Source organism: Pleurodeles waltl, chromosome 4_2 (genome assembly GCF_031143425.1).
Source record: "Pleurodeles waltl isolate 20211129_DDA chromosome 4_2, aPleWal1.hap1.20221129, whole genome shotgun sequence".
Taxonomy (NCBI): Eukaryota; Metazoa; Chordata; class Amphibia; order Caudata; family Salamandridae; genus Pleurodeles; species Pleurodeles waltl.
The window spans coordinates 108,433,113-108,455,985 of NC_090443.1; the positions used below are offsets into that span (position 1 = coordinate 108,433,113).

General features: G+C 45.1%; 1 protein-coding gene across 2 annotated transcripts in view; it reads left to right on the forward strand.

The window, feature by feature from the left end:
- The window catches only part of SENP1 (SUMO specific peptidase 1), a 163,777-nt gene that overhangs the window by 124,331 nt on the left and 16,573 nt on the right, over positions 1-22,873 (forward strand). For both annotated transcript variants that reach the window (XM_069230872.1, XM_069230873.1), the window contains exons 13-15: positions 15,731-15,862; positions 16,671-16,874; positions 20,804-20,883. In XM_069230872.1, coding sequence (XP_069086973.1) covers positions 15,731-15,862; positions 16,671-16,874; positions 20,804-20,883 — 416 coding nt within the window. The remainder of the gene's footprint in view (positions 1-15,730; positions 15,863-16,670; positions 16,875-20,803; positions 20,884-22,873) is intronic.

Here is a 22,873-nt window from a genome sequence, read left to right on the forward strand (position 1 = left end):
AACCCCGTTGGTCTAGTATTTGTACCGTCCAGTAGAGTAAAGCCCATTTATCATCATTCTGATTGGCTCCTTGTATTGTTCCAGAAATGTCTGCTTTTCTGGAACTTTTTATTAGTAGCCTGTGTGAATGTAGATACACATGCTCTGAATACTCCTGCCATCTAGTGTTGGTCTAGGATGATTGCATCTTGTTTTTGTTCAGAGATGTCTTTTGAGGCACGAGGTATGGAGACTCCATGCCAGCAGTGGGGTAGTGTGTAAGACATTTTGATGACCATGTGTAAAAGTGTATAAAGAAGAAAAAGCAATCTGAACCAACCACTGGCTCCCAAGTTTTTCAGACGCTTGCTGACTATGTACAGAAGGAGTGAGAGAGATGAAGAAGACCGTAGGGAAAGATTAGACAATAGATCAAGTCTATAGAAGGACAATAGAAGGACTTGTAGGTGTAGTTCCTGGTTTTGGTATTGTTGCTACTTTCTGCTGAGCAAATCTGTAAAGTTGTTGTCCTCTCCCAGGAAGTACTCCGCCAAGACGTTTATCTGATGTTGATTCACCCAATGCCAAATACTCAGCACTAGTGCTGGTAACTATGGGGAGTGTGTGTGCTGCTCTGTTTCTGTAGGTAATACATTGGAGTCATATTGTCAGTTTTTATGATGCTCACTTTTGTCACATGACCTGAAGGAAGGCCTTGAGAGCTAGCTGGCCAGTTAACCAGAGTGTGTCCAGGTTTCACTCCATAGCCAACAGTCTATGTGGTGGAAGCTGACCAGAAATCTACAAAGCAAAGAGACCTCCATCAACTGAAAATGTTCATATAATACCTGGTGATTTGGACCTAATTTGGATCTAAACCGTGCCTGATCCGGGGGATATGTTTTCTATTTTTAGCTCATTATACTAACTCCTCATGTACAATTATGGCAAAGATTTTGCATGACAAATCTAACAAAGAAATCAGCTGGTAAACAATTTTATTCTTGGTCCTTGTTTATAGAATGGTTTAATTATGGTGCTTTCAATATAGAAGGTATTTCCCTGCTACAGCATCATGTATAAAGACTGCGTATGACAGTTTTAACATAATTTTTAGCCACCAACTTAAAATTCTTTCAAATTTAGTTTGCCTTTTAATGTATATAAACTTTATTATCCAGTAGGGGCTCTATTTTTCTCTAAAGAGACAAGCCTTGCCTTGCAGAGCAACCAAATCCTTGACTGTTGACCACTCCACTGTTTTTAGGGTCGAGCCTGTAATAGCATGCGCTAGCATGACACTGTTGTAGTTAGAAAAGGGTTTGGAGCCCGCCCGTGGCTTAATGTTGGTTGGTTTGCATGGAACTCTTCATTACAGCCTTGTAATTCGTCACTGGAGACCATATCATCATTTCCGTTCCCATCGGAGGACCAGGGACCAAGCACTGAATTACTCAACTTTAATCAGTGTAGTCCACTGCTCCATACAGGATTGAGGTACTATTTTCTTCTTTTAACTTCTAGTGCCCTGCAAACAGAAGGCGTGTGACCAGCAAAAACAAAACAAAATTGCGAAGATAAATTTTCTATAGTTAACTTTTATTTTTTATTTTGCCAAGTCTTTTTTTCTCTGCCCCACTCCAAAACAAACAGCCCCACTCCAATCCAAAACAGTCTACCCCACTCCAGTCACTCACACTCCAGCCCAATCCGCCACACTACAGTCCAGTCCACCTCACTCCAGCCCAATCCGCCACACTACAGTCCAGTCCACCTCACTCCAGCCCACTCAACCATACTCCAATACTCCCAACCAACCCATTCCAATCTGCCCCCTTCAATCCAAAACAATCTGCCTTACTCCAATATAGCAATCCAAAACAGTCTGTCCTACTCAAGTCCACTATAATCTGCCCACTCAATCCAAAACAATCTGCCCCACTCCAATCCTTACCCACCCCAATCTAATCCCCCCCACTCCAATCAAACACCTCCAATCCAAAACAATCTGCTTCAATCCAAAACAGTCTACCCCATTTTAATCTAAAACAATCTGCCCCACTCATATCCAAATCAATCTGGCCACTCAATCCAAAACAATCTGCCCCACTCCAATCCTTACCCACCCCAATCTAATCCCCCCACTCCAATCAAACACCACTCCAATCCAGTCTACCTCACCACGATCTGACCAACTCCAATCCAACCCTCCCTACCCCAGTCCAAACCACCCCCTCCAGTCCAACCATCCCACTCCAAACCACTACATTCTAATCCAACCCATCCCACCCCACTCCAATCCAACACAATCTATTCCAACCCACCCTACTTCAATCCTGTCTAACCCAATCCACCCACTCCAATCATCCCACTTCACCCCAATCCATCCTACTTCAATCCTTCCCATTCCAAGTCAGTTCACCTTAATCCACCCCACTCCACACCAATCCAGTCCACCACACTCCACACCAATCTAATCCATCCCACTCAAGTCCAATCCACCCTACTCCAATTCAGTCTATACCACCTAAATCCAATCCACTCCACTCAATCCAATCCACTTTACTGCATTCCTCTCCACCCCCACTCCAGTCCACCGCACTCCAATCCAATTCACCCCACTCAATCCATCTCACACCACTCCAATCCACCCCACCTCAGGGCATTCCACCTCACTCCAATCCACCATACCACACCCCCAATCCAATCAAATTCAACCCACACAACCCAATCCAATCCACTTCACTCTGCCCCACTCCCATCCACCCTACCCCATTTCAGTCCACCCCACTCCAATCCACCTCACCCCACTCTACACCAAACCACCCCACTCTACTCCAATTTACTCTAATCCAATCCTACCCACTCTACTCCAGTCCACCCAACTATAATCCAGTGCTACCCACTGTACTCCAATCCTCCCTACTCTACTCCAGTCCCCCACCACTCTACTCCAGTCCCCCACACTTCACTCTACTCCAATCCCCCACACCAACCCAGTTCATTCCACCCACTTCAATCCATTCCATCCCAATACAGTGCACCTTAACCCACCCCACTCTGGTCCAGTCCACCCCACTTAAATCAAATCCACCCCAATTCAATCCACCCCACTCCAGCCCCTCTCGAGTCCAATTCAACCCACTCTAGTCCATCCCACTCAGTCCAATCCACCACAATCCAGTCCACTCCAATCTAAATCACCCACTACACCCAACTCCAACCCCCCACTCCATTCCAACCCACTCAATCCTACCCCACTCCAGTCCAATCCGCTCCACTCCAGTCCATTCCAGTCCACCCCACCTGAATCCAACCCGCTCCAATCCACCCCACCCCAATCCAGTCCATACCACAATCCAGTCCATACCACAATCCAGTCCACCCTACTCGAAACCAATCCACCCACTCCAACCAATCCACAAACTCCCCACCCTAGTCCTATATTTTCAGACCAATACCACACAATCCAGTCACCTCACTCCAATCTATTTTAGCCCATTTCAATCCACCCCACTCCATTCAATCCACCCCACTACCTCAGTTCACTCCAACCCACTCCACCCTATTCCACCACCTGCTGCTCCACGCCACAACACTGTCTACCACTGAACCATTGAACTCTACTATCCTCCATTCAACTTTAAAATACTCTACTCTCCTTACTCCACTCTACTCCCCCACTTCACACCACTAACCTTTATCCATGCTGAACAGCAGCCAAACTGATATACAACATGGCGAAAACACATTGCCAAAGCTAATAGCTCTTGTATAGGTGAGACCTATTGGCTTTGCCAATGCTTGTTATTTCTAACTGTTCCCCTGTCCCTGCACATATGAAAACTGTTCCCAGTTCTTGATGTTCAGGCCACTAACTACATCATAACCGTTCCTAATCCATGTTACATAAACAATACTAGCACGCTTTAGCAAAAGATGAGTACATTTTCTCTCGTTAAGGGTATACTTAACATTTTCAAAGTGAACAAGCATTAGCAAAGTAAATGAGTCTAGTCTATTATGGGTGTATGTGTTATTTGCTGGAATGACCACATGTTGGTGCATGATAGGTTGGCTGTATAAGAGCTGATACACATACAGACTGTATCAAGACACACAAACCCACGTACAACACGTGTGGACACTGTTGCTGTCAGTTCACGCACATAGAAGCTCATGCAGACACAGTGTTCCTGGATAGATGCCTGGATGGACTTAGCACTGTGTGCATTTGAAAAATGAATGGTGGCTGCGTGCAGTGGCGTACAGGGAGTAGATTGGATCAGTATCGCTGGACTGACTTGCAGTGTTGTACCTTTTTTATTCTACCTACTGTTTTTTTTGTTTGTATACCTGTTTATATTCACTAGGAAGTGTGTTAAAGATGTTCTCATTTTTGTAAATATACCAGATGGAAAGCCCAAATGTTAATTTCGCTGTCACAAATAGATGGAGATAGACTTACACATGTTCTAAAAAAAAAAAAGAAAAAATGTGAAGCCAGTGCCTTTTTAGGTTTCGCCTGCACAGTGCTTACACTGCGCTTTGAAAAACCCCTATAATGAAAAAAAAAATCTTAAAAGGGGCTTAGAGCCTGCCTTTTACTTACCTTTACTTACCATTGGCTGGCTCCCATGTTGCTCCCATTACTGCTCATCAGCCGGTCCTGCACTCTGACTTACTCCAGGGCTTCAGAATCTTAGTCCAAGCCATGGAAAGTGGACCAAGTGCTGCTTCCAGTGCCCAGTGTCCTTCTACTTCAGGCTCCTGTAGGTACTTTTTTTTTTTTTTACTTTTACTTTTCGAGCCTAAACCTTCTCCATCCCACCCTTCTCCAGATCTCATTAAAACCAAAGCACTTGCAGTTGATCTTTTAAAACTTGTTCCCTGCCTTCCTCCCACTCTCCTTAAGCAACCCTCAGGCTTTCCTTTCTTTCTCAACTCCTGCACCCTTCCGCTAACATGGTGCTTATAATCCACCACCTGTTTCTCCCACCCCTTCTCCTGCTTTCTACAGTTTTTCTTTTTTGATGATAGTGACCGTATAACATTATGATTACAAAGTGGATTAACTTTGGGAACATCTGACAGCCTTCTGCAAGAAGATACTGAAACCAAAACATAAAGGTTGCTTAGTTTTTCACTCTTGATTGTTCTGGGACCGCATTCACTGTAGAATGGCTGGCATTTACACTACCTCACAGTCGTCACTCAGCATTATACCTTTTTCGTCCTTTTACACAACTTTGCATCAGCAGACATCCTGCAGGTTTGGCAGTCTCACAGCCCCAGCAGCCTCAAGTCTCTATCCCCTGGAGTTGTGGGCACAGCCACAACAACCTTGGGGTGCTCGCATGCCTTCAAGAGGTAAGAGAGCGGGGGTTAATAATCACATGTTGTTGTTATGCCTCAGTAGAACACAGGGCAGCTGTATTCCCCGTAAACTTGGGAAACCAAACAGCAACAGCTAGGTCCTATGGTGTTTCCTACTACCATCCCCCTCCCAGGGTTGCTTCCCACATGTTCCTCATGTTTATTTCCCACTCCCCTTCATGAAGTTGCAATGGCTGGGTCTGTTTTTGAGCATGTTGCACTTTATTAAGTAGCAAAAGAGGCTTGATTAGGAACAAGGTTGGGGAGGAGTGCTTCATATGCAAAAAACATTACTGAGGTAAGTGTGTGCCAGGGCTGTAAGATTGATAGCATGCTTTAGATCAGGCTGTGTTTTAACATCGGTGTGTGTTATTGTAGGAAGGTGGCTCTGTATATACTATCTCAAAACGAGAGATGTAGTGTGCACAGAGTACAGGTGTTCCCTAAGGGGCTTGACAGAGGCAATCCTAGATAATATTAATGCTCTATTTGTGGTAGTGTAGTCAAGCAGTTAGGCTTATCCGGAGGGTAGTGTTAAGCATTTGTTGTACACACACGGGCAATAAATGGTAACATACACTCAATGACTTAACTCCAGCGTAATATGTTTTTATATAGAAAATATTATTTTCTTAGTTTATTTTAGAACCACAAGAGTCAAATTGAAGGTAAGTACATTAACTGTAAGGTATTTTGCATAGGTATAGATAGAACATTGAATAAAAACAGTAATGTACACAGTTTGCCATAAAATGGCAATAAGCTATTTTGAAAGTGGACACTGCAAAATTCAACAGTTCTTGGGAGAGGTAAGTACAGGTTAGTTTTTGGTTTAAGTAAAGCACTTAAAAGTTAAGTCTCCGGGGCATAGGAAGCCCACCGTTGGGGGTTCAAGCCAACCCCAAACACCCAGCAACACAGGGCCGGTCAGGTGCAGAGGTCAAAGAGGGGCCCAAATAACATAGGCGCCTATGGTGACTAGGGGTGCTACGGTTCCAGTCTGCTAGCAGGTAAGTACCTGTGTCCTTGGGGAGCAGACCAGGGGATGGTTTTATAGCGCACTGGGGGGGGTCCCAAGTAGGCACCCAAAATACACCCTCAGCGGCACAGGGATGGCTGGGTGCAGTGGGCAAACAAGGTGTCAGGTTTATGATAGGAATCAATGGAGGGACCCGGGGGTCACTCAGGTGATGCAGGCAGGGCACAGGGGGGCTTCTTGGGCCAGTGACTGACTGGGCAAGGGTGAGGGCCGCCTGCTGGTCACTGCTGCACCGGTGGTTGGTTCTTCACGGACCTGGGACCTGAGGGTGCAGTGCTTCTTCCAGGCGTCTGGTTTCTTTTCACCGGACAGTCACGGTCAGGGGGGTCCTTGGGATTCCCTCTGCAGGCGTCGCCATGGAGGTGCAGAGAGGTTGGTTCAGGGTGGACACGTCATCGAAGTCGCCTGGGGTCCTCTCTGTAGCATTGGTTTCTCTGGTCACGGGCCAAGGCGTCTGGTGCAGAGTAGTGGGTACGCACGCCTCTCGAGTGAGGTGAGAGTCCCTTTAAAGAAGGTTTCTTCTTGTTGCTTTAGACAGGGCCGCTGTGCACTGGAGTTTCTTGGTCCTTTGGAATTGCAGGGCAGTCCTCTGAGTCGGCAGAGGTCGCTGGGCCCGCAGGATGCGTCGCTGTTGCAGGTTCTTTGAATCAGGAGACAGGCCAAATCAGTTGTCGTCTTCCTTCTTCTCTGTGGGGTTTTCAGGTCAGCAGTCCCTCTTGTTAGGTCATCAGGAATCTGATTTCCTGGGTTCAATGTCGCCCCTAAATACTAAATGTAGGGGTGTGTTTAGGGCTGAAGGGCAGTAGCCAATGGCCACTGTCCCTGAGGGTGGCTACACCCTCCTTATGCCTCCTCCCTTTGGGGAGGGGGGGCACATCCCTTATCCTATTGGGCTAAATCCACCAAAGCAAGATGGAGGATTTTCTACGGAGGGGGTCGCATCAGGTCTGGTAACCTTAAGGGTGGACCTGGCTGAGGGGGTGACTCCTTGTTTTTCTCATTATCTCCCCGGACTAGCCGCCAAAAGTTGTGGCTGTGTCCGGGGGGTGGGCACCTCCACTAGCTGGAGTGCTTTGGGGCGTTGTAATGCCAGGCTTGAGCCTTTGAGGCTCACGCCCAGGTGTTAGCTCCTGTAGGGGGGAGGTGTGAAGCACCTCCACCCAGGACAGACTTTGTTCCTGGTCACAGAGTGCACAAAGGCACTCACCCCATGTGGCCAGAAACTAGTCTGGAGTGGCAGGCTGGCAGAGACCGGTCAGCCTTGCACTAGCAGTTGGGCTGGCATACAGGAGGCATCTTTAAAATGTTCTCTGTGTGCATTTCTCAATAAATCCCACACTGGCATCAGTGTGGATTTATTGTGCTGAAAAGTTTGATACCAAACTTACCAGTATTTGGTGTAGCCATTATGGAACTGTGGAGTTTGTGTTTGACAGAATCCCAGACCATATACTCTTTAAGGCTAACCTGCACTTACAATGCCTAAAAATTGGCTTAGACACTGTAGGGGCATAGTGCTCTTGCAGCTATGCCCTCACATGTGGTATAATGCACCCTGCCTTAGGGCTGTAAGGCCTGCTAGAGGGGTGACTTACCTATGCCATAGGCAGTGGGTTGTGGTCATGGCACTCTGAGGGGAGTGCCATTTCGAATTAGTCTTTTTTCTCCCCACCAGCACACACAAGCTGTGAGGCAGTGTGCAGCCCTTAAAGACCTTCCCTGATCACAGGGCCCTTGGTACCAGGGGTACCTTTTACAAGGGACCTATCTGTGTGCCAGGGCTGTGCCAATTGTGGAGACAAAAGAACAGTTTTAGGGAAAGAACGCTGGTGCTGGGGCCTGGTTAGCAGGGTCCCAGCACACTTTCAGTCAAGGCTGGCATCAACAAATGGCAAAAAGCTAGGGGGTAACCATGCCAACAGTGGCATTTCCCTGCAGTTATGGATGCATGTTAAAACTCTTGTAATTCCCAAGAAATATGAGAGCTGTCCTAAACATGGTCACTTGTGACTCGTCTTTCAAGTTTAAAACACAGCCATATCCTCTGCCAGCAGAGCAAGAGGATGGCTTTTCACTGAGTGAGGTCCGTCTGTGGGTCTGGACCCTATGTAGAAGTGCCAAATGCGACGGTTACTGTACATTGCTAGACCCCCTGCCTTCACTGCTGACTCGCCCAAATATGGTTCATGCTGCTTCTCTGGGTGAGTGTCCCGTCTCGACGGCGTCACAGAGCCTAAGCACTGAGGGGAGGAGGCGTCTGGTGGAGTTGAGCATCTGGCGTTCTCGCATGGTCGATGGCGCTGGAGTAACAGCACTGTCATCGACCACAGGCACAAGGTGTCCAGGCTGTATATTTGGGAAGAGCACAACTGGCCTCCCCCTCTGCAACTTACTTGGAGAAACTTGTCAGTGTTCTTTATTCTGCTCCCGCTACATTGTATTCACCTGTGTTATGGGCCTGGGTGGCTGCCAGCTATGCTCCTGGCTGTATTCTTGGCTGGATGCATTGTTACAAGCTTCTTGTCAGCAGGAGCTGAAGACTGGGAATGTGGTGTTCACCAGCACGGCTTAGCATCTATTGCAGCTCATATTTGCTGTCATTTAGCGTGCACTGAACCGGATGCCAGCCAAGAGAAGGGTTTACTGACTGTATCCGGTATTCAGTCTCCTCCAAAGCTCACCAAGAAACAGCTTCTCACCAGTAAGCAGGGCGACAACATTCAAGCAGTCATCAGTGGCTACTCTGGATCAAGAGTCTGACCCATGAGCCTCAAGGTCTGGAGACCAATGCTACTTCTCCCAACAACCTTAATAATCCTGGTATGTCACAATCTGTGTTGGGCTCCATTTGGACGGGGAGGGGGTGCACTTCTATGCTCACAGCGGACAGTAGACTCTTCCCCCCCCCCCCCACCCCCCCCCCCCCCCACCAACCTCCCCTTGCCCCGTTCACCCCAATCCCCCTGCTCTACCCTGAGCAGGCTATTGTACCTCCCAGGGAGTACCCCACCGAAAATGTTTCCAGAGCCCAGCGGGAGCTTTTTGACGTGATCAACGCGGACAAGGCTGCTTGTTGGCCAGAACCTGGCAATCGACTGACTTATGTGGCATAACCTTTACAGCTCTCACAGGTTCCACAGCCTGGTGTAGTAGCTGCCCCAGGGGTACGACCACTCGATCCTGCTGCATTGGGGGAGACGGCCAAAGGGGCATTTTTCTCTTTTTCAGACTGACAGTTTGTCCAAAAGTGACGACAATGCCGATCACATTGCTCAATCAGGAACTACTTCAATCTCTCTGAGGGGTTTGAGGTGTCCTTGTGGTTTGTCAGCTACCTATCTGAAGGACGTTGTCCCAGCTGCTTTTGAGCAGTGGGTATTGGACCTCTGCTTTTTTACTAGATTGGGCAGAGGAGCTACTTTGTGGTCCAGATGGGGCAGAGTTAATACTCACTAATGGCTCACCACCTGTGTCATTGCCCTCAATCACCCCACTACCTGTTAACCAGCCTGTTTTCAAAGGTCAGGCTTTCACGGTGGACCCACCTCCCCAGGCAGGATCACCATCATGACAGGATGCTCCCACTCTGGGCGACATTTTGTCATCTCCTCTTGCAGCACAAGCAGTGTCGGGAAGATTCCCTAGCACTGAAATCTGCCCACCTAATGATTCAGGTTGCCCTACGGAAACTGTCCAAAAACATGGATATTATCCACTCTTGTCTCGGGCAGTGGAGATGTTGCAGACATCCCACTGCATGGCTGTTGAAGAAAATCATTTAGTGATCGCCCAGCATGATCCCAGTCTCATCGATCAGGACGACGGTGGACGAAGAAAGTCAGCAGTGCAGCCCAGGAGCAGAAGAGGAGTTCCAGAAGTGATGCAAGTGATGTCCTACATCGGCGGTCGTGATGCAGTCAGTCAGTTGTGCTGGAAAACCACCAACAAGCATGGCAAATGCAAGAGTCTGAGAAGAAGGTTTTGCCAGGCTCAAGGGGACCAGCAAGGGTCTGGGATGACCCTCAGCACCTGGGAGAGTCACAAGAAGAAGAGGCAGAACCACCACAGGTGACCCATGGGCAGCAGGCACAGGAGTCGCAGTGAGGCCCACTTGGCACACTTGAAGAGGAGTCCCACGTCACCGTAGCAGCAGGCAGGGAGACTGCTTTGCAAGGAGTGCTGGGGGCCGAGGCAACACAGAGCCTGAAGATCCCTTGGAGGAGGAACAAACAAGCCTTGGTAACTGCAAGAATCATGGTGCATATGGTTACTATCCTCCCAGGAGAGGCAAGGGCTCACCGTCTCCCAAGTTGCACAGCTAGTAGAGGGGACGAAGGGTACCACTCCAGACCACCACCTGTGATGCAGGATCCACACACCTCTGGAGGAGAGAAGATCCACGCAGCCGGTCGTTGTTGCAGTTGGTGCCTGTGGATGCGGGGGAGTGACTCCTTCACTCCAAGGGAGATTCCTTCTTCCTTCTTGTGCAGGTTGAAGACTCAGCACCCTCAGAGGATGCACAGCTGGGGAAATGTTGCATTTGCTGGAAGGAGCCAGAGAAACAATGTTGCAGGGTGGAGACGTCGCTGAAGTTGCAGATTGTCGGTTCCTGGAGGGTCCAGTTGCAGTCCCAGTGGCAAGAAGATGAAGTAAACAAAGCAGAGGAGTCCTGCTGGAATCTTGCACGTCGATCTGAGGACCCACCCAAGAGGGAGACCCTAAATAGCCCAGGAAGGGGGATTGGTCACCTAGCAGGGTGGCCACCTATCGGGAGGAGGCTGTGATGTCACCTGCCAGACTTGGCCACTCAGGTGATCCCAGGGGACTCTGCCCACCTTGGATTCTAGATGGCAGAATCAAGTGGCCACCTGGGGGAGCTCTGGCACCACCCCTAGGGTGGGGTTGGGCAGGAGAGTGGTCACTCCTCTTTCCATTGGCCATTTTCCGTTCCAGAGCAGGGACCGACGGTCTCTCGACTGGTGCAAACCGGTTTATGCAAGGAGGGCACCAAATGTGCCCTTCAAAGAATATCAGTAGCTTGGGGAGGCTACCCCTCCCAAGCCATGTAACATCTATTTCCAAGGGAAAGGGTATTTCCTCTTTCTCCCACATGAAATCTTTTGTTCTGCCTTTCCTGCCTGAGCTGCAGGAGGGCAGAGACATAAATGAGGGGTGGCAGCAGAGTGGGCTGCCCAGAAAACTGGGAGGAGCAATGCTGGGGGTCCTCTAAGGAGCACCCACAGTGCATGGAATCATAAAACCAATACTGGCAACAATAGTGATTCCAACATGTTTGATACCAACCATGCCCAGGTTCTGAGTTTCCATTATGTAGCTGGACATAGATAGTGACCTAAGTTCAGTACACGGGTAAAATGGCTTCCCTACCCTTACGAAGTCTAGTGAAATGGAGCTGGAGTTTGTAGGGGCACCTCTGCTTGTGCAGGGGTGCCATCACACACAGGTACCTGCACCCTGCCCTCTAGGCTAGGGGAAGCCTACCATAGGGGTGGCGTGGTGCAGTGAACTGTAGTGAAAGGGTGTATGCACCTTTTCACACAGGCTGCAATGGCAGGCCTGCAGACACATTTTGCATGGGCTCCCATGGGTGGCACAATACATGCTGCAGCCCATGGGATCCTCCTGCTCCTGGAAGCTTCAATGCATGGGAACATGAAACTCCACTAACCAGTCCTGACTCTGCTTTCATGCTGGTAACTAGCATGAAAGCGCATCAGGATTGGTGGGAGCGGGCTCTCTCAGCGCTCACTAGAACGCTAGACTCCTGTACCTTCTCTAACCCAGCTGTCGTAAGAGGAGAGAAGATCTATGCAGCTGGGTTAGAGATGTTTAAAGTGCATGTTTGGCCGGCTGTCACAAGACGGCTGGCCAAAGGGACATGCGCACTTTAAACAAGTGCCCTGCTGCCTCTCGGCAGCAATTGCCCCATCCTGACACTCTGTTCATGACGGGACACTGAAAAATAAAATGGTAGGAAACAAAGTTTATTAAAAAATGTCCGTTATGGGAGGCATTTGTTTGGTGGGGCGACGCTCCTCCGCTTAAATGGAGGGACCACCCCTGCTGGGTAGGATTACGGGGCTACTTCAGGATCTGCTTCTGCGCATTGGGAGGGTGTGGCTGTTAGGACATGGGTAACACAGAAATGTTTCTGTTACCTGCATTCCTGATTATGTTTTGGCATTTACGATAATGTGATCATTATGACATGTACCTTGTTGGTAACAATGATGATGATCTGTGTTGGGGAGAGTATTGTTTTATGACTTGCGATTTGGGGAATGTTTCATTCTATGTGCATTTAGAGTGATATCTTGGCATTCATGATAATGGGTTTACTATGACGTATGCATTCTTGGTAATAAGGATGTCCTGACTACTGCTTGTGTTGCAGAATAGTAGTAACCTATGTGTCTACCTGAGTACTGCTTATTTTCTCAGAGTTCTAGTAACCTGTGTGATGTTCTGACAACTGCTTGTGTAGCAGGGTATTACTGATGCATGTTTCGTTTGGTCTAATGATGTTACATACCATGCAGTTTATTTTTATATAACTTGTGTTTCCTTATGGTGTATTTAGTATGTCACAAATGTTGTGTGTGTTGTGCAAATGCTTTACACATTGCCTCTGGGAAAAGCCTGACTGCTCATGCCTAGCTACCAAATGGGTGAGCAGGAGTTAGCTTGGGTGTGTAACTCCCTCGCCACGGCTGGAGTGGTGGGTTCTTCCTGGCTTAGGTGTATACCATAGCCAACCAGAAACCCCATTTCTAATAGTAGGCCTCTTGATCCCCTTAGGAAAATAGGAATAAACGTCCAAGGATGCAAAAAAAAAAAATGTAGGACTGGATGATTCATTCATGTATGGATCTATGAAACGTGCTGCGCTGATTAGTTTTCTGCAAATGTTACTAGGTGGAGGACATATTTAACAGAATAAAGATACATTTTATTTACACTGCCACCGATCGCTGAACATTTTATCTGTTTTATGAAAACAAATAATATTAATACAATTATCATGCACAAAACGTCTGAGCTATTAGCAAATGTAATAATAATACTGAATTTATTAACGTTTTATGGGCGCAATAGGATTCGTTTGATGATTGTTATGCAGGTGCTCCCTGCTTAATGTCAGTCTTTATCATTTGTTCAAAACAAATAAAAATGATTTTATATTAAAAAAAGAATTTATTGACGTTAAGCAAAAGGAAGCTGAATAGTCTTTGCAGGAAGTAGATCTGCATGTGTGAACCGGCTTACATCTTGCCAAGGGGTGAGTATTATTTGCGACCATCTTCCTACCCTCATAATCGGGCTTCAACTACAGAACGCTGTGAAGCGCTTCTGCTAAACACAAAAGCCTAAAATTAAAACAAAGCATGAAAACAAATGTTGCTGGCACACCACCATTCAAAGACCGCGAAAAAACTTAGCGAGAGGGAACATTATTTCAAAATGTGCATGTACTATAAACCGAAATGTCCATGTAAGGTGTCAGAATGCAGGTCCAAGGGCCTCAAAGTCCTCAAAAGCAATATAGGCTGCTCACATGATAAACCGATGCCATAAGGAGCACCTGAGACTATTACCTTCGGTCTGGTTTACTTGCTGCACAATACAAGTCCTTGCTGGCGTCTTCTGCAGCTTTTGAAGCGTTGCAAGGGGAGATGGACTTCTACTATACCATACCTGTGAAGTACAGCAGGTTTCTTTGAACTGAATAAAAGATTATGTCACAAAAACATAATGAAAGATTGTTATGAAGGTAATGGATAGTGCAAAATGTAGACCATGCGCTTGCTATCAGTTCTAAACAATTCTGAATATTTATAGTAAACTCAGACCTCGTTTATCATCACTCTTGTTAAAGATTCAAGGAAAATTCAAAGGGCAAACTATTTTTTAGATATGTGTAAAGTATCCGTAAAATGTTACCGGCCTGATCCTTAAGGGGTACGTGTCACAAGCTGCAGCAGCCAGAAGTGCTGACGCGTGCCTATAGACAGAGCCTCACAGTTAGGTTTGTAAACTTCTATAGTGCTGAGACGGAGATGGCCGCCTGTGGGTGGGAGGTTGAGAGAGGACTGGACATCACTGCAACTTCGCAAGCCTCTGATATGGACCCACCTAAAGCCTCTCCGAAAAGGAGGAACCCGAAGGAACAGCAGCACCGTGCTGGATGACACACGCTTGCAAAATGTTGAAACTTGTCATTCAGCACAAAGCTCTGAAACTATATTGCTTTACAGTAAGCTTTGCATATGCGCTAAACACGCTGTGTTTTAATTTTGACATAACGAGGCACTGCCGTATGCCACAGCTTCTGTTGTGTGGAATCTGGCATCACCCGGCAAGGAGGTATGGCAGAGGCCGGGCTTCGCCAGCTGTGCTCCGTAGCAAAGGGGATGAAGGCAAACTCTTACCTGTGGGACTCAGAGGAAATATTCGAAAAAACATCAATCAAAATGTCCATCAATCCAGTGAATGAATGATTGACTGCCCTGGAGATGGATCTAAAATGTGATTGGCGCTGCCAACAATGCAATTTCTAAAGAGGGCTGACCATTGCCCCTTTGTATGCATGCTGTCCTCTGTGCTGCATCAAAGTTTAACTGACAAGCCAACCAAGCATAGACGAAAGGGTATTGAGGTATTATTTTATTAAGCTATATTTATGTATTTTGTTTTTATATAATAACTGGAACATGTCGGTCATATAAAGCTGTCGAAGTGAGAAAGGTATGTGCACTGTCTTTTGTTTTGGGGCATTGAAACTGTGGCACTATTTAACAAGCATTGGCAAAGTCATTAGATCTGGTCTTGGCAAGCCTGCAGTGTTATCTAAAGCTGGTGTGTGTGTATGTTTACCAAAAATAACGCTTAGAAAAGTTCTTCGCAAAAATAACATAAGAAGAGATTGCTTCTCCACCTCCCAGCCCTTGCACCAGATTATGAACTTCTTTTTAGGCGCACAGAAAATGCCTTAAATCACAGTGAAAAGAGCCAGTAGCTGAAGTGGATTTCCCCACTTCCACAAGCTATATGCTGTGGTAGGTGCAAGCACAGTGTGTTTGATAGTTGAACAAACCAGTGGGTGAGAATGGATGAGCGAAAGGTCCTTAATGTAATTGTCTGTGTGTGTAAATAGAATATTTATTTTTATTATAAAGTTCATGTGAAATAGGAGGTTTGTGTGATGGATAAACCTTTCTCTTATCCAGAACTAAGCATGTAACAGATACTCGGGTGGCGAATAGTTTGCCTCTGATTGTGAAAATTATGTTATATTTTACTTTGTTTAATATGTAGGAGATGTTAAAAGAAATCCGGAAAGTTTTTTGCAATGGAAACCAAGATGAAGTTCTTAGTGAAGCTTTCCGTTTAACAATAACTCGAAAAGATATGTTGACACTAAACAACCTAAACTGGCTTAATGATGAGGTGAGTTCTCTTTCTGTTATATCTCAATAAAGTTGCTAGTGTTAGTTTTTTAATTACTGGTTTTACCGTGGTGTGTACATTGTCCATTGCCTAGCACCACCACGTTTTACATTTACATTTGGTGATCGGATGCACACAGAATTTTAGGATTGATAGAAATAGTGCTGCCTAATTTTCAGTCTAAGAGACGAGTTATATTTGGATATTTATTTAGAGTTTCATGGTTCCTGAAGATTGCATTGTGAAACACACATAACTACTGAAGGCTTTCTGTGGCACCAAAAACATTATATTTGGCAGTTGCAATAAGAGGTACCAAACGAAATACATTTTTGCTCGTTGATATGAGAAAAATGTCACATAACTTTGAATTACTTTTAAATCTGAACTGAAATTTATTTCAGTACTCATTACAAATGATAAGCTTTTCTACACTGCGAAATAATGACTGTTTCTTTGATTTGGCAGAGCGTTTCTTACTGAATAAATTTACTAGCACCTTTGTGTCAGAACAGTGTTGGGGAACATCAAATATTTCCATTACAGAGATCTGTGAGCAACATGGTAGAAGAGGTTTCAATCAAGGAATGACCAGCTAATTTTCTGTGGATTTTCCTCCAGTGTTCTGGCTAACCAGAACTCAGTTTTGTCAGAACCAGGAGATAACTCCTGTTGAAGTGCATTAAAAATACATAAGAAATTGGGGAGCTATTCAGCCCTCATCACTAAATACCTTTCTTTAAAATTTGTAATCAGGGCTTTTCTTTTGTGGAAAAATTATATCCTATCTCCTTATGTTTTTATTCAGATAATAAACTTCTACATGAATTTGTTGATGGAACGCAGCAAAAGAAAAGGGTTTCCCAGAGTCCATGCATTTAACACATTTTTTTTTACAAAAGTGAAAAGTGCTGGATATCAGGCAGTGAAGCGGTGGACGAAAAAAATTGACATTTTCTCAGTAGACCTCATTCTTGTGCCTATTCACCTCGGAGTCCATTGGTGCTTGGCGGTGAGTACCTTGCTAAATTTTTGTCTCAAAAGGAGCTTTATTTGCATATTCAGTTTCCAGTTTGTCCTAAATGTATTATTTTTATTTGCTTATGAATGCGCCAGTGCCCCCCATGTGGAGGTAGGGTCACACCTTTCTTATGTGAAAGGAGTGGGGGTTCGTGCCCCTACAACCACCAGGCTGTTATCTTGGACCGTAGCTGGTGTGACATCAAAGTTGTCTTGCCCAGAGTGGTGTGCATTTATTAATACTTATGATATATTCATACTTCAGGAAACTAGGTCAAATGTCCTGGTGTCCCAGTTCAAGGTTTGTGACATATAGCAAGGAGACAGTTTTGCTGGGCCAGGGGTAGGCCAGTAGAAGGTTTAACAGTTTTACAAAACTACCCTTATTTGTAATATCAAGGAAACCGTGTTGGAATCCCCAAACATGTCACTTTATCTTTTACATCTAAGGCTTCATGTTTCACTTATAATGTTTATTGCAGGCCAACTGCAAGCAAATCGGAGTCTGGAGTAATCCGAATGCTATCTGGCCAATTCCCCAGGCGAGGCTGTTAAGATCATAGGGGAACATTCTAATTGCCAGTTTGAGCCTTTGGATGCACATGTGGAATTCTATTCACCTAATGAAGACCAATTGTGGCACATCCTAATGTTAACTACCCCTCCCCCATTAAAAAAGGACCCCTCTGGCCCTCCAACTTAATTGCTTAGTCGTGAATGGAGGATTGAGCACGTGTAACAGTAGATAATGGTTGGATATAGGCCATGAGCCCGCTAGTCTTTTATTGATTATTTTTTACTTGCTCTGGCCGAAGGTAATTGATATGGAGGTCGTTCCCTGCCAGAGTGTGACTGACCAACTTCAGTTTCATCCATGCCCAATTGTTTTCAGAATTAAGGTGTAATTTCTTTGTAGAGGGCAGCCGTTCAACTAGAATGTCCAGCACTCCAACCCTGTACAAATCAAGTTGTAGTGAGGCTCGGAAGGCCTTTTTAGGTGCACGTAAATCGAGCAACAGACTAGTTATTCAAACACCCAGAAGGTTATATAAAGATGCTATAGGTGCTGCCATGAGAGAGTTGGAAATTAAGAAATGAGAGGGCCTCCCTGCAGGAGCCAAGAGAAAAGATTCATGCTTGTTCTGGAAAATCATTGAAACTGGTTCCTGTGATGGGTTTATTCCTATGGAAAATTATATTACTGTGACAGAACACGTTGCACATTTTTCTAACTTGTATTCTTCCAAGGAGCAATCTTAACACCTTAAGTTAAACAACTGTGATGTATCTGTAGTTAGCTATGATAGTCCTCAACCCACCACCAGATTGTGCAGCACAAAGCCCAGAGGCTCGATAAGATTCCTGGGCACCTCTATCTGGACGAGATTGAAGTATGGACCCCCTATTTTAATATCCTTTTCAATACCATAATGTCAACTTGGGCTGGAGCTGAGATCACCCTATTTTTAAGAAGGGGTCCAGAGACCTCCTTTCTAATTATTGACCTCATCAACACGGCTCAGAAACTTTTCTCTAGGATCATCCTGAGTAGACTCTAAGATTGTGTGACCACTTCAGACATACTGACCCTGCTACAAGCAGGCTTCAGAGAGCATACTAGCACATTGGATCAGGTGTTCTGTCTTTATTTATTACATTGGAAGATTGTACAGCTAGGGGGTGGGCAACTCTATGTTGTGTTCTTAGACCTTAGGTCTGCATTTGACCTTGTTCCCTGTTTAAAGTTGTGGTAAACTTTGGTTTATATGGGGGTCCCGCTCTATGTGCTGACTATGATTATAAGACTCCATGATAACCACTTCGCCCAAGTAAGAAATGGGCAGATGGGGGAGTAGTCTAACAGTTTCCCGTCAGTAGGGGAGTCAGGTAGGGGTGCTTCCTAGCACCCATGTTATTTTCTTTGTTTATAAATGACTTGGTAAAGTATGTAGACCACAGTGAGTCAGACGCACCCCACCTGGCCAACATCAGGGTTCCTACACTGATGATTGCAGACAACAAGTTACTCCTGTCCAGTTCTCCCATGGGCCTGCAAAAATATCTTGACAGATTCGATAACTTCTGCTTAGACTTTAACCGTGCAAAAATTACATATATGTTTTTTTATTCCTGCCATTCCACCAGCCCAAATCCAACACTGAGAAGGAGCCCTCTGGGGCGAATCCACACCTTTTGAATATTTGGGTGTAACCCTCACTGAGCACCTCAGATGGCAGCCTCACATCGCAAGGTGTAGACTAAAATTAGATCAAATCTCTGGGGGGGCTGTTGAAGGCGCTCCGGGCCTGCCCATATTGTTCCATCTACAGGTCTATAATCACTAAGCACTGGGATCTGCTTTGTATGGAGTGGAGTTCTGGGGGCACAGAGAACCGCTTTATGCATCAACTGGTTGGCTTCCCAATAAGTACACCACTGCTTCCCCTGAGGATGGATCTGGGGCTCAAAAGTATCTCTGGCATAGCAAGATTACAGCCCCTTCTGTTTTGGAGGAGGATTTGGTCATCCCCAGAGCTAAGCCCTTAACAGGGATTGTCAGAAGTGTTGTGCCTGCCACGGGTGGGAAACCTTCCCTGGGTTAAGTATGTGAGGACCACACTAATGACCATTAGTCTAGAGCGCTTGTGGACCACTTCAGAAGAGGCATGTGCGATCTCCAAAGAGAAAGTTAAGATGGCTTATTGGTCATACCAAAAAGGCTTTCTGTACAGTCTGCCCAATTTGTGCTCAATGACTCCGGCCTTTCTTATGCAGAAAGTTGATTTTGCGTTTGAGCAGTTCATGGATGATATAGATCCTAGTAACGCAAGAAAACTTTATCTTCACTTTAGATATGGGACCCTTCCCCTTGCAATGTACGCCGCCAGGTGGGGTGGACTTGTTAATCAAACAAATGGTCACCGTATATTCTGTAACTTATGGCAAGAAACCATTGAACACGGTTTATTCTTCTGACCCGCCTATCATAGCTTTAGGATGAAGTGGGTTGCCACACTATGTCATAGTTTTGGGGCAAGAGAATTTAAAGAAGCCTTAAGAATCATGCAATCTGATACGAGGCAATTTGTTGTTTTCGCAGTGTCGAGATTTTTGATCAGGCAAAGAGCACTTTAAAGGAAATACTGTAATGCATTTCATAGGTAGCCAACCAACTGGTAATATTTGGTTTTAACTCTCTTGCTCATATTACTATGCAGTTTTATCTTTTTCGATGTTTAATGTATAATATCATATTAAATATGTCACGGATCTTATTCTTTTTATTCTGATTTTTTTTTTTTGTTTATGTATTTGTTTTATGATTATTGATGGTGAGAATCACCAAACAAAGGTTGAGTCAGTTTTATTATTTATTTTTTCAAATCTTCATTTATATAGCATATCTGCTTTAACAACTAGCATTTTGTCAGTGTCATTATAATTCGGTTATTGAGGCTCATTTTCTTGTCCTCTTTTCAATTGATATGCCTGCATTTATCTGACTTGAATCACTTATCAGTTGCTCCAACTTGTCCATGGTTGAAGATTGTAGATTACCTAACAATTATGCATTCTTCTGTGGCTTTTCTCAAGTTTCTCCGCTTTGAAACATATTAAAGCTGTAGATTCTGCACCTTGGTTATTTTGTAAATGTTAAGCACAGCTGGCCCTTATTTCTGAGGCAAATATTTTGTTTCAAGACTGACCACAATGAATATTTCTCAACACTTCGTCTTTGCTCCTCATAAAAAATACATTCCCTATACTCTGTCAGTCTGTTACTTTACTAATTCTTAATCCGTGAAATATGTGTTGTGATAAGATGTGATCATCTGTGACATTGGAACACTTTTCATTCTTTCCTGCCAGCTGTTGTCTTAAAATTTGATGTTTAACAAGCAATACCTTTTTTTGGGGCAGGTGGTGGACTTCAGAAAGAAAACAGTCACATACTATGACTCCATGGGTGGGATGAACATGGAAGCTTGCAGAATATTAATGTAAGTAGTACATTAGTGTGCCATACGTCTTGTATAATAATGAAACATTACCACTTTTCCTGATAGGATCACCAAACAATTAGTTAAAATATTTATGAGATTAGTAAGCTTAAATAAGGTTTACCTAAACATTCTCCATTCCAAGAAAAGACAAACCAGGGGAGAGGTTTCCTGTGATCTTGGTTCATTGTCTGGTGCTCTTCAATGCATTGTTTAGAGTTATTGCTGTTAGATGTGCCAATTACAATATTCATACAAATGTCTACTTTAGAGATGCTGGCTGACTGGGTTGGAAAGAAATTAATTTTGATTTACTGAGATGGAAGTGTGTGTGTAACGCTTTAGTTGGGCGAGTGGAAGGTCAAGTATATACAGCACTGAGGTTTTGGGGATCACTAGGGGATACTAGGAACGTTTTAAACGATAGAGAGTTATTGAAATAGTACTGAGTATTTATAAAGTGCCTAAACACTTAGCCAGGCTGGAGGAGACAAATACTGGTGTGCATGGGAAAAGGTTTAACCAGTCAGAAAATGGTGATTCTGTTAACACTGTGTAGGAAGTTGGCTCTGTATGCACTATTTCAAAGTAAGGAATAGTATGCACAGAGTCCAAGGGTTCCCCTTAGAGGTAAGATAGTGGCAAAAAGAGATAATACTAATGCTCTATTTTGTGGTAGTGTGGTCGAGCAGTAGGCTTATCAAAGGAGTAGTGTTAAGCATTTGTTGTACATACACAAGCAATAAATGAGGAACACACACTCAAAGACAATTCCAGGCCAATAGGTTTTTGTATAGAAAAATATCTTTTCTTAGTTTATTTTAAAAACCACAGGTTCAAATTTTACATGTAATACTTTAAATGAAAGGTATTGCAGGTAGGTACTTTAGGAACTTTGAATAATCAAAATAGCCTATACACTTTTCACATAAATCACATATAGCTATTTTAAAACTAGACACTTAGTGCAATTTTCAACAGTTCCTGGGGGGAGTAAGAGTTTGTTAGTTTTTGCAGGTAAGTAAACCACCTACGGGGTTCACGTTTGGGTCCAAGGTAGCCCACCATTGGGGGTTCAGAGCAACCCCAAAGTTACCACACCAGCAGCTCAGGGCCGGTCAGGTGCAGAGTTCAAAGTGGTGCCCAAAACGCATAGGCTTCAATGGAGAAGGGGGTGCCCCGCTTCCAGTCTGCCAGCAGGTAAGTACCCGTGTCTTCGGATGGCAGACCAGGGGGGTTTTGTAGGGCACCGGGGGGGCACCAGTTAGCACAGAAACTACACCCTCAGCAGCATGGGGGCGGCCGGGTGCAGTGTGCAAACACGCGTCGGGTTAGCAATAGAAATCAATGGGAGACCAAGGGGTCTCTTCAGCGATGCAGGCAAGTTTTGTCCTCACCAGCACACACAAGCTGGCAAGCAGTGTGTCTGTGCTGAGTGAGGGGTCCCCAAGGGTGGCATAAGATATGCTGCAACCCTTAGAGACCTTCCCTGGCATCAGGGCCCTTGGTACCAGTTACAAGGGACTTACCTGGATGCTAGGGTGTGACAATTGTGGAAACAAAAGTACAGGTTAGGGAAAGAACACTGGTGCTGGGGCCTGGTTAGCAGGCCTCAGCACACTTTCAAATCAAAATTTAGCATCAGCAAATGCAAAAATTCAGGGAGTAACCATGCCAAGGAGGCATTTGCTTACACACTGTATATATACATCACTGTTAAGACCAAGTCCACAGTATTGTCCTGTTCTGGGCGTCATTTCCGGGCTGAGACATTCTAATCCTGGAGCTCCATCAGTGGGATTACCTTCAGTTTTGAGGGCTTTTCTCTTATTGTGTGCAGTGTAGGAGCTGGTTTCTAAGATATTAAATTTACTTCTGGAACTTTCTGAATCTGTATTCCGTCTTATTCTGAAGGACACATCTAGTTTTAGGGCCTCATCAATAGGATTGTGTCCTCTTCAGGGATTATATCTAGAATATTGCAGAGTTC